Source organism: Halichoerus grypus, chromosome 2 (genome assembly GCF_964656455.1).
Source record: "Halichoerus grypus chromosome 2, mHalGry1.hap1.1, whole genome shotgun sequence".
NCBI lineage: Eukaryota > Metazoa > Chordata > Mammalia > Carnivora > Phocidae > Halichoerus > Halichoerus grypus.
In genome coordinates this window covers 198690140-198706935 of record NC_135713.1, presented here as the reverse complement: position 1 = coordinate 198706935, position 16796 = coordinate 198690140, and the positions used below count along the sequence as shown (strand labels likewise).

The window sequence follows — 16796 nt, the reverse complement described above, 5'->3', positions numbered from 1 at the left end:
TAATTGGCTAATAGGCTAGTTGGTCTAGTGGACTGTAGGTGGGATAATTTGCCTTTTTTTATATGGTCTCTCATCCTTCAATAGGCTAGTTGAACTGGAAGCAATGATTTTTTATTGTGCCATTTCTCATTTTTCCCCTGTTGTTTTCTTAGCTATGTATGCCTTTTTTAGAAATTACTCTTGATATTATGACATATATTCTTGACTTCTATAAATTAGTGCTTTACTAATTAATAGTATTTGTAGAATAGTAAAGCAAGAAAAGGAAGTCAGGGATCTTACTTTTATCCTTACTTACCCCTTTTATCCCTATTCCAACTTATATGCCCTTGTTTTCATGTATTTTAATTCTACGTACGTTTTAAACCAGAGATAATGTTACTAGCGTTGTTTTTATATTTACCTATATATTTACCACATCATTTATCTTTGTTACTTCCTGCATTTCTGATCTTCTATCTAGGATAATTTTCTTTGTGCATGAAAAAGATGTTTTTACTGTTTCCTTTAATGCAGGTCTAACAATGATACATTTTCTCAGTTTTTGTTTGCAAATATCTTTCTTTCACCTTTAGTTTTGAAGGATATTTCTCTGAATATATAATTTTAGTTTGACAGTTATTCTTTTTCAGCACTTTAAAATGTAATCTGTTGTCTTCTTGTTTCCATTGTTTGAGCTGCAGAGACAGCTGTTAGCTTTATCCTTTCTCTGTTGTTGGTATATACGTTTACCCTGGCTGTTTTTAAAGATCTTTTTTTGGTTTTCAGCAGTTTTACTACCACCTGCCTTGTTGGTGTTTGTTTGTTTTACATTTATTCTACTTTGGGTATATAAGTGCTTCTTGAATCTCTGGCTTGATGTCTTTCTTCTGTTTAAAAATATTCTCAGCCATTTCTTTTCCAGTATTGCTTTTGTCCTATTTTTTCTCTCCCTTTAGGTTTATTATTACAGGTTTATGACTTTTCATTTTATCCCAGTTGTCTTTTATTCTCTCTACTGAATTTTTTATTGTTTTGTCTCTCTGCTTTAGTCTAGATACTTGCTTATAATGTTTCTTGTCTTTTACTAATTTTCTGTAGTTCGGCCTAACCTGATTAAACTATGTATGGAAATATTTTTCACTTACCCTTTCCAGTTTTTGTCTTGCCACTTGGTTCTTTTATGTGGATTTTAGTGCTTTGTCAGCATTCTCTTGAGAGCATGATAGAATGGTTGTTTTAGAATCTTATGGTGTCAATATCTAAATCTCCTCTAGGTCTGTTTCTGTCACCTGTCTTTTCTCTTGGGTTTTGATCTTCTCTTGCTGTTTCCTGCCAGGTTGGTTTTTTTTTTTTTTTAAAGATTTTATTTATTTGTCAGAGAGAGAGAGAGAGCATACAAGCAGGGGGAGGGGTAGACAGAGGGTGAAGCAGGCTCCCTGCTGATCAGGGAGCCTGATGCAGGACTCAATCCCAGGACCCTGAGATCATGACCTGAGCTGAAGGCAGACGCTTAACCAACTGAGCCACCCAGGCGTCCCTGCCAGGTTGGTTTTGACTGAGTGTGTATTGCATATGAAAATTGTAGAGATTATTTGATGCTCTGGATGATGTGATCTTCCTCTAGAGAGGATTTATTTTTGCTTCTGGCCTGAAGCTCTAGGGATAACTCAGAATCCCAGGTCACCTTCATCAGATCAGGGTCTACAATGATTCAAAGCTGGGTTTTCAGATCCCTATCTTTTGTCCTTTAATCATTGACATGTCCATCTAGTGATATTTCTTCATTTTATGTTTTACTTATTTATTTATTTTTTTTAGAGGAGAGAGAGAGTGAGAAGGGGGGGAGGTGCAGAGGGAGAGAGAGAGTCTCAAGCAGGCTCCCCTCTGAGTATAGAGCCCGACTCGGGGCTATATCCCACGACCCTGAGACCATGACCTGAGCTGAAATCAAGAGTCAGATGCCCAACCAACTGAGCCACCCAGGTTCCCCATGTTTCTTTTATTTAAATTGAATTTCTAAGGCATTTACTCTTCCATTCCCATGCTATTGGTTAATTTCTAGATTTTTACCAATGTTTAACCTTGTTAATACCCTTGGAAACAAATTTTTGTTTGTTTTAATTATCTTAGAAAGTCCCAAAAGTGGGTTCACAGAACCCCTCCCCAATGTTTTGTATATTCTTGAAATCTGTTAATATAACAAAAAATAAGTTTATTTTTACTACTTGTTGCCCATAGCACTGACTGTAACAAGGAATTTTTATCCTATAATATTAAGTATTATGCTATTAAATACGCTGATAACTTTAAATCTATCATTGAACTTACTGATTTATTTAAAGATTATTCAAGTATTAGTTATCATTTTGCATAGCTCAACAGAAATAAAAATCACATTTGAGTCGTCTTCTTTTCTGAATTAGATTTGTCATTTGACATATACGAGGGTCAGATTACTGCATTACTTGGCCACAGTGGAACAGGAAAGAGTACATTGATGAATATTCTTTGTGGACTATGCCCGCCTTCTGATGGTGAGAGTTTTCTGACTTAAAAAATCTCTTACTTCGGTTTATTAGTGTTATTAACCAAGGTATCATAAAATAATTATTTATCCTTGATTTATATTTATATAAGTATATATCATTTATTATTTATCCTTGATTCATCCAAACGTGTACTGATTGATTTTTTCCAATGATTTGAGACCAACCTCAGTGTCTGTAAATGTGTTTTATTATTTTTTTATTGTACACGTTTGTTTTTCAATAGAAAATAAAAATGATTCAGTCATGTTTAATAAAGTGAAAGGGATCTGATTTTGTTATTTTATCAGATATTTGTGTGTATTTTCATTTTCAAGAAAAGATAAATCAGTAATTAATTGGAAATTAAATGAGACCTGTAGATATTTTAGATTGTAGGTACAGATTTCTAAATATGCAGCAACAGTTCAAAAGGAAAGAATGATAAATATCAACACCATCTCCCAAAATAGAATTATAAGAGCAATACCTTAAACATATAATTGTTGCATGTGATTGCCGTGTAGGTGAGAATTTAATATGGCAGCTCCATATTTCCACAGTGACCTCATAGAGTGGCAGTACAATAAATATTTTAAGAAAGGCTGAATTTCCATGTATTGAATCTGCATTTCTTAAAATGTAGTTTAACTTCTGAAATTAGTTTTGTTGCTTATCCCTAATTGTGTCACTTTTTAATGATAGTGGTAATATATTTAATAGGAATTTATGATTTTTATTATAATTCTTCTTACATTATCACATTGATTTAATAGTTCTTAAATTTAAGTAGGATATATTTGTATTTAGTTTATAGAAGAGAAAAGCTGGAATTCAGAATGATTTTCTCAAGACCACACATCTAGTTAGGGGAAATTTTTTAGTTTCTTTCTTCTTTCCACTATTGAATGATGCCTGGAAATGAAGGAAAATTGCTACTAAAATATAGGTGTAAATAATGTACCAGTACACAGTTATTTTTAGTGTTAAGCTCGGATTCCTTGCTCTTTCCACTATGTAATATCACCTGAAAATGAAGGAAAATGAGGTTGGAAATAAGGTGGAAGCAGATCACCGATAGTATGGAAATGAGGATTTGTTGTATCTTCCAAGTTTATATTAACTCATACTTTATATATTTATTACATACAGGTAACTAAATTATTAGTGTACATTAAGGCATATATACTTTTTAATATTTAATATAGTTAATATAAATTTAAATATATATTTTGCTTTTAGGATTTGCATCTATATATGGACACAGAGTCTCAGAAATAGATGAAATGTTTGAAGCAAGAAAAATGATTGGCATTTGTCCACAGTTAGATATACACTTTGATGTTTTGACAGTAGAAGAAAACTTAACCATTTTGGCTTCAATCAAAGGAATACCAGCCAATAATGTAATACAAGAAGTATGTCATTCATATAGAAGTTTTTACTTTATTCCCTATAAATTACTAACCTTTCGTAATAACTTGTAAAAAAATGCATGAAAAGCTAAATAAAAACCTGTTCTGGGTCAGTAAACAAATTTATTGCAAAGAATTGGATGGAATTTGGAGTAAATATTTTAGCACATATAAAATAGTCCTTGTTTCATCTGGAGGATACTAGCCTCTCAACATAGGTTTTTCTTTTCTTCCTTCCTTTCCTTTCCTTTCACATCTGCCTCCTTTCCTCTGTCACACGCACACACACACACACACACGCACGCACATACACACACATAGAGCTTTCTAACTGATCCCTTCACCAGTACCCAGGAAGTCACAAAAGTAAAACAGACCTGTCAGTCAGGAATCTTTTTATCTGTTATTTCAAAATTATATATGAATACATGTCAAAATTAAAGTCTGTACTAAAAGAACATTTTTTAAGTTGATATTAAAATCAAAACACTTAAAAATTAATACTGATAATTATGTAAATCGTATAATTTAAAAAATAACGTTCTCACTTTACAGGTACAGAAGGTTTTACTGGATTTGGACATGCAGGCTATCAGAGATAATCAAGCTAAAAAGTTAAGTGGTGGTCAAAAAAGAAAACTGTCTTTAGGAATTGCTGTTCTTGGGAATCCAAAGGTAAATAAATATTAATGTATTATACACAAATATAATCTATTGTATGTTTACATGCAATAATACGTGATGTAAAGTTTCAGTATGCATAAAATGCTGTACATTATTATGGATGTGATTATAGTAAAAGTTTGAAACTCCAGTCATAAAGATAAAACATTTACGGTAGTGGTTACTTCTAGGAAGGGGAATGGAAAGGATGGATTTTAGTTATATTTGCAATGTTTTATTTCTTTAAAAAAAGATCTGCAGAAAATATGGCCTAAAAAATGGCATTTGTTGCATTTCACTGGTGGCTTTAACAGTATTGTTCTAATTCTCTCTTTAGTTTTCTATATGTTTGTAGTAGTTCAGAATAAAATTTAAAAAGAGAACAAAACCAAAGGAATAGTTCAGTTTTTCACTGTTCTACTGATTTTATTTTGTATGTGTCTGTTCTGTGCTCTTCTTTGTCCTGTAAAACAGAACCATCTGTTAAAGTGCTTTGCATAGGGCTAGAAAGCTATAGCCTGAGCCCTCTTGGTCCCCGCCATCCTGCTCCATTTCTCCTTGCTGCTGTGGCTTGGGATGACTCTGGGTTCTGGCTTTATGTTAAGTTATCTTTCTCTCAACCCCCATCAATGTTTTATTTTTTAGTTTACGTATCTGATTGTTATTACACTTATGTCATATATGTTACTGATATTAGTCTTTTAAAGTTGAAACAAGGAAAATATTCACTTGCCAAACTGATAGTTTAAAAAATTTATGCTAGCTCATATATGAGTGAAAAACTCAGATCTAATAAACTTCTTGTTGGAAATAATAATTTGAAATGGGAAATTTTCCCATGTCCATAAATTTTATGTATTTTAGTTTTTCTGAGGATTCTCTGCCATTCCCTGCTCTTTTTCACACAGATACTATTGCTAGATGAACCAACAGCTGGAATGGACCCCTGTTCTCGTCATATTGTTTGGAATCTTCTGAAATATGGAAAATCTAATCGAGTAACAGTGTTTAGTACTCATTTCATGGATGAAGCTGACATTCTTGCTGGTGAGATTTTTACTTCATTTTTGAAGGATAAGGTCATGGGGCCAAATAGGAGATGGATAGAGATACTAAATCCCAAGGAATAAAGAAGGTGTGTGATCTTCACAGCTGTGTGTTTTAAACTGTTTAAAAATTACATATTTTTGTGTTTGGGAGTCCTGCAGACCATCTCAGATTGAGTAATTTCCAGGAGAACTAACAGGACTTGGCATGTAGTTATACTTACGAGTTCTTACCACAGACTGAAAGGATACAAAGCAAAATCAGCAAAATGAAAAGGCATATGGGACATGGAGGAAACCAGACATGAGCTTCCAAAAATCCTCTCCCAGTGGAGTCACACAGAATATGCTTAATTTCTCTAGAAAGGAGTTGTTAACAACCTATGTGAAATGTTGTCTACCAGGAAAGCTCATTAGAGACTCTGTGCCCAAGGTTTTTAATGGGTGCTGGTCATAGAGGCACCTGCTGACTGCCATGTACCAAAATTCCACTCTCCCAGAAGGAAGCCAGTGTTCATCTACATTGTAGATTCATTTTTTCAGTAGTACCTTTGTTTAAAAAAAAAAGTATTTAGAAAACCCAACAAACTGACTTTTTTGTTGTTGCTTTTTGTTGTTTTTACATTTGATTATAAAGGAAATTGTGAACACGCTTGCAATAGTGAGCCTTTTAGGAAGAGTCTTGAGATATTCGGAACAGTATTAGGGAAGTAGACTCCAGAGTCGGAACTGTGTGGGTACAATGTCTGGCTTTGTCACTTAAAGCTATGTAAAACTTGGGCAAATGATATGTTTTCTCATTGCCTCAGTGTTCTCATTTAAAAACCAGGAAGTGATAATCTGGTTTCTTTCTAATAAGGTTGTGAATATTTAATGATGATACTGGTGTCTTATATGGGAGAAATATAAATGCCAACTGACTTAAAAAATTGAAATGCAAATGCTGTTACTAACTTAAAAATTGAAATGCAAATTTCTGTTTGCAGATAGGAAAGCAGTCATATCACAAGGAATGTTGAAATGTGTTGGTTCTTCAATTTTTCTCAAAAGTAAATGGGGGATTGGCTACCGCCTAAGGTATCATTCATTCTTGATTGACTTTATAGTATTCTTGATCTGCTGTTACTATATTCCAGATTTGCCATAATGTGCTTTGGCCAATTTTTATGGCACTAACTTTACTTCAAGCATTCAGAATTTAGTTTCGGTTGTTTATTATTAAAAAAATTAAGACTTTTGTTTTTCTCTAGCATGTACATAGACAGATACTGTGCCACTGAAGCTCTTTCTTCCCTGGTTAAACAACATATACCTGGAGCTACCTTGTTACAACAGAATGACCAACAGCTTGTGTATAGCTTGCCTTTAAAGGACATGGACAAATTTGCAGGTATTACTTTCAGTTTCCTGATTGTTGAACCAGGATCTTGCATTGGGAATAGGTTTTCCTGGTTTACTTTGTTATATATTTTTCTGTGTAATATTTACATGTTCCCAGGTGGCTTTACTTTACTTTTACATTTCTACTTTACTTTTGAAAATCAGAAACTACAAGCTAACGTGGGTTTTTTTTCTTTCTGTTTTTTACAAACACTATGCAGGAAACTGTAACTAATATGTTAACTTAAGTAAATGTATTTGCTTTGTTGTCAAGAAAGATTGCTCCATTTGCTCGGCAGCCTCCTGGGAATATGTAATTATATACACACAATTGTTTGTGTTCTCAAGTTCTTTTCCAATTTCATGATTCCATAACGAAGGACATAATAATATGGTAAACCCTTGAATTATTTTAATTGTGACATTATTTTTCTGCTTTCTAATGAGGAACTCATACTCAGTCTCCGTATCTGTTTAGGGATCTCTTAATAATCAAAAGGATATTATTGATGCAGATATGTTGTGCAGAATTCCTGTAACATTTATGTCATTTAACAGATTTTCTATATTAATTTAATTGATTTTTTCCTAGGGAAAAAAATCCTTAATTAACTGGAATGAACTACATAAGCCAACTTTAATGTGCCCTGCCTATCATTCTGTCTGTAAAATATTTCTTAGGTTTAATTTATAATATGATAAATATCCACTAGATATATCTTTATAAGCAAACATTCCTTGGGGTCCTTAGCAATTTTTAGGAATGTTAATGGGGTTCTGAGACCAAAATGTTTGAGAACTACTGTGCTAGCAGAGTAAATTTAGTCCTATCCCATTTAAAAGAGTATTTTAGAATAATTCATGATGATATGCTTAACTACACAACATTCTTTTTTTTTCTTTCCTTTAGGTTTATTTTCTGCTCTAGACACGCATTCAAATTTGGGTGTAATTTCTTACGGTGTTTCAATGACGACTTTGGAAGATGTGTTCTTAAAGCTAGAAGTTGAAGCAGAAATTGACCAAGCAGGTAAAAACAAAACTAATAAAAAATTTTAGGCAATGAACCAGAGAGATGGTAAATGAGATGAATAATTAAATAAACGTGAAATATGTTTTTAGAGGAAGAAAGGGTAGATAGAAACAGGTAAATAAGTAACTGAGATATTTACTGATAGCACTAGGACTGCGAAGGAAATAATGGGGTGGTCTTGGGAGGCATGTAACTTAGATTGTATCTTCAGGGAGGACTGTGTTGAGATGATAAACTAAGAGTTGGATGGCAAGAAAAATCTAAATATGTGAGGATTTTATTGCAAAGCTTTATAGATAAAGGGAACTGCTTCTGCAAACTTTTTTTTTTAAAGATTTTATTTATTTGACAGAGAGAGAGAGCGCATGCACAAGCAGGGGGAGTGGCAGGCAGAGGAGGAGGGAGAAGGAGGCTCCCCACTCAGTAGGGAGCCCGATGTGGGGCTCGATCCCAGGACCCTCGGATCATGACCTGAGCCAAAGGCAGATGCTTAACTGACTGAGCCACCCAGGTGCCCCTGCAAACTGTTAATTAAGGAATGAGTTGGATGTGTTTGATGATAAAGGAAAGGCCACTGTGGATAGAGTTTAGAGAGCCAAAGAGAGATTAGAGGGGAGGGCCAGGGGCCAGATCGTGTTTAGTCTTTGAATATCTGGAAAAGAATTTGGTTTGTTTTCTTAATGCAGTGTGAAGCTATTGAGAGTTCTAAAGCAAAGGAGTAACATGATCTGATTTGCATGTTTAAAAAATGCATTCTGGGGGTGCCTGGGTGGCTCAGTTGGTTAAGCGTCCGACTCTTGATTACAGCTCAGGTCGTGATCTCAGGGTTGTGAGATTGAGTCCCACGTCTGGCTCTGCACTGGATGTGGAGCCTGCTTGAGATTCTCTCCCTCCCTCTTCCTTTGCCCCTCTCCCCTCCCTAAAAAAGTAAATAAATAATAATAAAAAAATTAAAAATGCATTCTGATTGTTAAATGATGAGTAGATTGTAAAGGAGGTGTGGAAGCAGGAGGACTGTTAGGAAACTATTACACTTAATCTTGTCTTGAGCTAGGGTGGTTGAGAAAATAGGGAAACAGAATAGACGGGTTATATTCATGGTACTGGTGATGTCTTGCTGATGGATTGTCAGGTGTTGGGGAAAGGGAGGAATCAAGAATAATTCTTAAGCTTTTTGCTTGAGAACTGGGAATGGAATTGCCATTTCCTGAGAGTGGGGGAGGAGCAAGTTTGTGGAAAGGAGGAATCCCGGCAAAAATTTTGGGTATATTGGGGCGCCTGGGTGGCTCAGTCGTTAAGCGTCTGCCTTCAGCTCAGGTCATGATCCCAGGGTCCTGGGATCGAGTCCCGCATCGGGCTCCCTGCTCAGCCAGGAGCCTGCTTCTCCCTCTCTCACTCCCCCTGCTTGTGTTTCCTCTCTCGCTGTGTCTCTCTGTGTCAAATAAATAAATATAATCTTTAAAAAAAAAAAAAAAAAAAAATTTTGGGTATATTGTTTGAGATGCTTATTGGACATCCAAGTGGAGGTACAGTGGGCAGTTGGATTAACACATTTGGAGCTGAGTGAAGATGTTAGGGCTGAAGATTTAAATTCTGGAGTTACCCACAGATAGATGGTGCCATGGGTTTGGATGAAATAACTCAGGGAAAGAGTACAGATAAAGAGTGGACAGGCAAACCCTGAGGTTGAGTGGTGAAGGGCCAGAAAGGGCTGCCTGAGAAGGACCTATCATTGCATTTTCTCTCTTCACAAAAGGAGATGTAAAAGCCCAGACAACATAGTGTTTTAGGAAAGAGGAAGTGATCACTTATTTGCTGATTGCTGTGAAGAATAAGATAAGAACAGAAAAGATGGTTTTGGTAAACAGGGAAAGACAGTGAGGGCTTTGGTAGTGTGGAAGTCAGTGGTGACCTTGACAGTAACCTGGTAAAGGTCAAAGCTGGTTCTGTGAAGTTTAAGGTGAGAATGTGAGTTGAGTTCTTATGATTGAGAGTTAGCAAGATGGTGGTGGTGGTGGTGGGTCAGGAGGGTGAAGGAAACAGGATGTTTCTCTCAAACATGGAGAAAGGACAAAGTCAGGTTTATTTTGAGGACATGATATCAGACTGTAGTCAGAGAAAGTTCACATAAAAGTTTTAGATCTTACATAATTGGAGAGAGAACAAGATACCAAATTTGGACATGTGTCCAGTTTGATGAAATTGAGTAGAGATAAAGGTGTGGAAATAGGAGAAATAGAGGAAGGTAGAGGTGAGGATGTAGAACGCATTATTGGTGAGTATGTTTGTAATACTTTGGGTGATGGAAGAGAATTAGATGGAGAAGATGCTTATTATCTGTGATGCTAAATATTTTGAGGTATAGGAAGTAGTCTGTAGAGTTGGGAAGGGGGATAAAGATGAGAAGGCTTGTGCAATGTAGGTGTTACTGGCTTTATTTTGTATACCTTTAAGTCCACCGTGCAGAATAAATGTACCTCTAACATTGGCTTGCTTTCAGTTTGGCTGATTTTAATTGTTTTATTTTTCAAAGGTTAAAAATATCAAATTCTGTAGAAGGTAAATTGGTGCTCAATGAATACCATGATTGTGATATATAATATTTTAGCCCCCATTTTTAGTTTGATTTGGTCCATTTTATCAGGGGAAGAGAGGGTTTAGATTGGTTCATCTTACTAAGTCATTCATCTAAACTGTTGAGTTGCAAAGGTCCCAAGATAACCAGGCTGTGGTTCATTATTATTTTATGCATTATTCCATTCCGCTCTTAAAGTTTTTAATGTTTACTCATTTTTTAAATTTAACGTAAGTCAAGGAAGTCCTTCTTTGTGGCTCTCCTCATACTGAAACCAATTTTCATCTCTTCATTATTTTTCATTTTTTAAAAATTGAATCACTGTGGCGCCTGGGTGGCTCAGTCGTTAAGTGTCTGCCTTTGGCGCAGGTCATGATCCCAGGGTCCTGGGATCGAGCCCCACGTCGGGCTCCCTGCTCAAGCGGGAAGCCTGCTTCTCCCTCTCCCACTCCCCCTGCTGTGTTCCCTCTCTCGCTGTCTCTATCAAATAAATAAAAATCTTTATAAAAAAAATTAAAAAATAAAAATTGAATCACTTATAAAAATATCCTTTTTCCTATTCTCATTGATTAATTTTTTCTGTGTTTGGTCTCATGGTATAAATCATATAGTGTGGGGGCACCTGGGTGGCTCAGTCAGTTACTCGTCGTCGAGCCCCGCATTGGGCTCCCTGCTCAGCGGGGAGTTTGCTTCTCCCTCTCCCCATCCTCCCCACTCGTGCTCTCTCTCTCTGTCAAATAAATAAATAAAATCTTTTAAAAAGATCATATAGTATGTCTCTTTTGTGTCTGATTTCTTTAACGTAATATAAGTTTGTAAGGTTTAAACTACTGTAGTTGTATAGTAGTTTATTGAGTTTCATTGTTTTAGACTATTTTATTACAAGAGTATTTCACAACTTATGCATTCACCTGTTGGTAGACATTTGGGTTCTTCCCAGTTTATAGCTATTCTTGACAGGTAGCTAGCTAAGAATATTCTTGTATATGTGTTTTGGTGGACCTATGTATGTATCTTTGTTGCTAGTGGAGAATTTCTGGGTCATAAGATATGCATGTGTTCAGTTTTTTTTTTTTCTTTTAAAGATTTTATTTATTCATTTGAGACACAGAGATAGAGAGCACGAGCAGGGGGAGAGGCAGGCAGAGGGAGAGGGAGAAGAAGGCTCTCCACTGAGCCAGGAGCCTGATGTGGGGCTCTGTCCCAGGACCCTGGGATCATGACCCGAGCCAAAGGCAGATGCTCAACTGACTGAGCCACCCAGGCACCTGCATGTATTCAGTTTTAATAATATTGCCAGAGTGTATGAGGGTTCTGTTTGTCCTACATCACCACCAGATGTGTGCTTCTTTAAAATTTACATGCCTCAGAAAGATTTTCATTCTTTTAAGGAATATCCCATAATTTTCTGTCTTTGTTTTGTTTTGGCAAATAGATTATAGCGTATTTTCTCAGCAGCCACCAGAGGAAGAAATGGATTCAAAATCTTTTGATGAAATGGAGCAGAGCTTACTTATTCTTTCTGAAACCAGGGCTTCCCTTGTGAGCACCATGAGCCTTTGGAAACAGCAGGTGTATACAATAGCAAAGTTTCATTTGCTTACCTTGAAACGGGAAAGTAAATCAGTAAGATCAGTGTAAGTATGATCACTTTCCTGCCTGATGAGTTGTTTTTTTTAAGGCTACAAATTCAGTTTGTCATCTTAATTTTTTAAATGTAGACATATGTAAATCTATGTAGTTTTGAAAGATTAAGGCTATAACTTCACGTCCGAGAAAAGAACTAGAGCTTTCACTCTTTTTTTAAACTAGCATTTTTTTGTCTCGTCTAACTGAGGGACTGTCGTAATATTCTTTAATTGTGTAATTTTTGAATTATTATTACTATTTAAATTTTATTTTGCTATTTTACACAATGTATTGTGTATGTATTACTATTATGTATAACTGCTTTTTGTAAACAGGAAGAGTAAGTTTTATCTCTGTATCAGATAAAGAAACAAATATAAAGAAGGCTTTATAGCTTGTAGAACTGGGATCAAAATGATATCTTTTCAACTTTGCTTTACCTCTCTCAGGTTCCCAATGCGTGCTAGACTTTCAGTTACTGGGACATAACATTAAATATTTTCATGTAACACACACCAATCTTGTTAGATCCAAAATGGCAGTAGAAATAAAATTTAATAAGCAAGAATATTGTTATGTGCTTGATATATGCTGAATTCATTTGCTTTTTTGCCCTAGTTTATTCAGTATCAAAGAAATGTCAGCCAAGTGTCTCATATATTCCAGTCTCAGCATTACTAAAAGAAAAATATTTATTTAAATCAGCATGTTTCAGTTTTTTTAATTGAACACTACTCTCCTAAAATACTCCCTGAAAAACAATAAAAGTCTTAGTTCAGACTGCCATAACAAAGTAACATAGACTTGGATTGCTTAAACAACAGAAATTTATTTTATCATGGTTTTAGAGAGTGGAAATCAGATTAGGGTACAAAATTGGTCCTGAGGGCACCCTTCCTGGCTTGCAGAGATGGGCCATTATCTTGCTGTGTGTTCATATGACTTTCTTTGTTGACACACAGGGGACAGAGAGCAAGCTATCTGATCTCTTAGAAGGGCACTAATCCTATCTCAAGGGCCCTATGCCCATGACCTCATCTAATCCTGATTACCTCCCAAAGGCCTTCTTCCTAATACCATCACACTAGGGGTTAGGGCTTCAGTGTATGAATTTAGGGGGAGGGTGACACAAATATTCAAGTCCTAACAAAAGTATTCCAAATATGCATTTGACCATCTGTGCATTTATTACTGTATCTTATATTTCCTGCCTTAAAGAGTTGTTTATTAACATATGAAAACACATGAGAGGTTCTATGGTAAAGAAATTGCTTCAGTTTTGTTAAATCTAGAGTTTCCAAATACTGTTTAATCATGAATTTTTTAATGTAAAACACCTTTTAACTGATTATGGAACTAGGGTTTAATGCAGTATGCTTTTGGAAATGCTGATTCAGGTATACTTAAACAATTTATAAGAATGATTTTTTTTTAAATTAGACGGTTTCTGAAAATTATAAAATGCTAAACTGAAATAATCTAAGCTCTCTCTACCCACTTGCTATGACACCTATCACATAAAATATAGCAGATATTTTATAGGATAAGACAGAAGGATACCTACCTTCCAGATAGAAGGGCATTTTGAATAGGTAATAGAATTATGTACTTGACCAACAGCAAATAATGATCCTTATAACTGGCTGTAGTATATCTTGCTTTGCCTCTCTCTAGAGGAACAATGGAGTGTAGAGGAACAAGGGAAATTATATGGTGTGGATGATATTTCAAAGGTATCAGTCATTCAAAGTTTCACTGTGTTTAAAAACAAAACAAAGGTTCCCTGTATTTTTGTTTCCTTCTCTATATCTAAAATATTTTTTTCTAAAATATCTTTTCTAAAACATAGGAGAGTAAATAGTTAAGATGTAGGGCAGGAAATATAGTAGTTCCCTCAGGACAATAGACGTGTAAATGTGGCATAATGTCTGGTTCTTAAAAAACTATAAGCACAAGTTTATAGACCCCATAAAAGTTTCAGGATGACTCTGATCTTAGTTTCATAACTTTTAATTTTGTCATTGAATACTGGCTTTCTGTCCAGTATTGTCATGAGATCATTCTGGAGAGTAGAAATTCTATTCCCAAGTCCTATTTCCTTAAGGTCTTTCTTTTCTTTTCTCTCTCTCTCTCTCTCTCTATGTCTCTGTCTCTCTCTCTCTTTTTTTTTTATGTGTACTTTTAACTGTTATTTGAAGGAGAATTTTTAAAAATAGATTTACATATTAATGTGTCCTGTGCTGTTTTATTTTTTTCCTTTCAGGTTGCTTCTGCTTTTAATTTTTTTCGCAGTTCAGATTTTTATGTTTTTGGTGCATCGCTCTTTTAAAAATGCTGTGGTTCCCATCAAACTTGTTCCAGACTTATATTTGCTAAAACCTGGAGATAAACCTCATAAATACAAAACAAGTCTGCTTCTTCAAAATTCTACTGGTGAGAGTGTGTGAAGGTCTGTGAATGTGTGTTGGTTGGGGCATGGGATGTGGGATATAGGTCAGAGGTTGGGATTTTAGAAATATATGTAAGGTAAAGGCATGGTCTGTCCATACAGATCTAAGTTTTAAAAAACTCCTTACTGATGCTGAGTAATATATTACAGATATGAAATTTTGGTTAAGTGTAGATTACACTTTTTAAAACTAACCTTGTCCTGTTTATGATAGTAAGATTTCCTTTTTTAATGGTAGCAACATATTCTCAGAGTAGTGTGTTTCATATTAAAGTTTATGACAAGCTAAATAAACTTCAGAAGTTGAAACATCTTTAGAAAGAGTTACAGTAGGTAATATTTATGCAGTTAGATATCTAAATTTTTCAAGCACTGAAAAATTAGAATTAAAAATTGCATTAGATATAAATATAATCAAATACATTAAATTGGTAATGAATATTTTTGAATTTGCTGTTGGTTATTCTTAATTACATAGTTGTCAGATATGAAAAAAAATTAAGAACCGTGGTCTTGAGCTAGGCTAGAACAAGTTTAAAAAAAACAAAAAACCTGACATTGGATTCTGCTTTTCAAAATAATTAAACCTAATACAAAATTTCATTCATATATGAACAGTTGTTCCTACAAAATCTCTCATCTGCATAGATACAGTCCCAAGGTCCTTCAAGAGTAAATCAAGGTTAGCTAACTCTGGCAAATTTACAGCAAAACAGAGGCAACTTTATTTGCTTATCTTGCTGAAATAGGTTAGAAAATTGCATTTAATATAATCATTTATATACCTCACAAACTCTTTGGGGTTTGATATTTTCCAACACTTACCTATATTCTAGTATCTTTCCTTTTTGATTCACTCTTAACCTGAAGAGCTTTGACCAGTGTTAGATAATAATCACAGTTAGGGATGATTATAAATTACTCTTAAAATCATCACTTTTAAAATGTGACTCTCAGTTTATTACATAATCTTTATTCTTTCGGAGAAAGAATGTATTTCGTGACAGAAAACTACTCTTGAGTAGAAAATATGTTTTATAATTTATTTCTTTCATTAGAATTTTTGTTTTGATTTTAATACACATTTCATATTGGTAAAATATAGTGCTGCGTAGAGCCTTATACTCATATAGTGGCACTTTTCATGTGTTTGGGAAATTGTATATGTATCTCAAATCATTTTGTTTTGAGCTCACTCTGATCTGTAGAAATACTAGTATTTTCAAAGTTGTCCCTTTTGTTATTTTTTTAGTATTTCTAGAATTGCTCACGTATGTACACTGTATCTTCCTAGGCCTTTTTGGTCCTAAATAAAGCCATGTTTCCTTTGGAAACTACTGGCCTCTGTGTATCTATATTAGATTGTATCTGATCCTCCTTGCAAAGCTTTTTGTGTCACAGGTGATATAGTTCCTTCAGTTACAATGTAGCACTCTTCTCAAGAGTACAGAGCCACTGTGGCAAACTAGAGAAGAGAGATCATTTGAGATACTAGGTAAGGAGTAAATGTAAGATACTAGGTAAGAAAGCACCAGTGAAAGCACTAAAAGCACCATTCTCTCTGACACTCAAGTTTGGTGCTGAGTCTGATCCACCCGCCATACTATTTTTAATTACTGATAGTGGTTTCCTTTGCTTGGTTTTGAGTTCTCTCCAAGTCACATTTGTCCTTTCTGGCTTTTGTGAAGATGGAGAGCAGTTTCCATTCCTCAGACTTGTTGGTATAGATTTAAACCTCAGACAGGATTCACAATCTTTCCCTTGGCTCTAGGCAATTTAAAGAATGTAGATGGAGACCTGATTATGTGTTTTAATATTTTAAGGCAGTTGACATTTATAAAATTTGTCTGTTCAGAGCACACAGAAATCCTCTAAGGAGTGATGTTACCTGACTCCACACCCTGCCTGGTTCTACCTTTCTGAGCCTAGCAGGTTCTCTTATTACATAAAACTGCCAGATTTTTATTCTCACAATTTAACCAAATTTCATGTGAGTATTATAGGTAAACTTTCAATGTAATAATAGTAGCAGCAGCGGGAGCTGAAATCTGTACAATTACTGTGCCCGGTTCTGTTTTTAAAGCCTGTGTATGTATTGA

General features: G+C 34.9%; 1 protein-coding gene across 4 annotated transcripts in view; it reads left to right on the top strand.

Moving 5' to 3' along the window:
- Positions 1 to 16796, top strand: part of ABCA5 (ATP binding cassette subfamily A member 5) — a 126435-nt gene that overhangs the window by 85368 nt on the left and 24271 nt on the right. For all 4 annotated transcript variants that reach the window (XM_078066011.1, XM_078066012.1, XM_036075599.2 and 1 more), the window contains 9 exons: positions 2406 to 2516; positions 3750 to 3925; positions 4478 to 4597; positions 5494 to 5632; positions 6618 to 6708; positions 6882 to 7021; positions 7922 to 8041; positions 12055 to 12256; positions 14512 to 14681. In XM_078066011.1, coding sequence (XP_077922137.1) covers positions 2406 to 2516; positions 3750 to 3925; positions 4478 to 4597; positions 5494 to 5632; positions 6618 to 6708; positions 6882 to 7021; positions 7922 to 8041; positions 12055 to 12256; positions 14512 to 14681 — 1269 coding nt within the window. The remainder of the gene's footprint in view (positions 1 to 2405; positions 2517 to 3749; positions 3926 to 4477; positions 4598 to 5493; positions 5633 to 6617; positions 6709 to 6881; positions 7022 to 7921; positions 8042 to 12054; positions 12257 to 14511; positions 14682 to 16796) is intronic.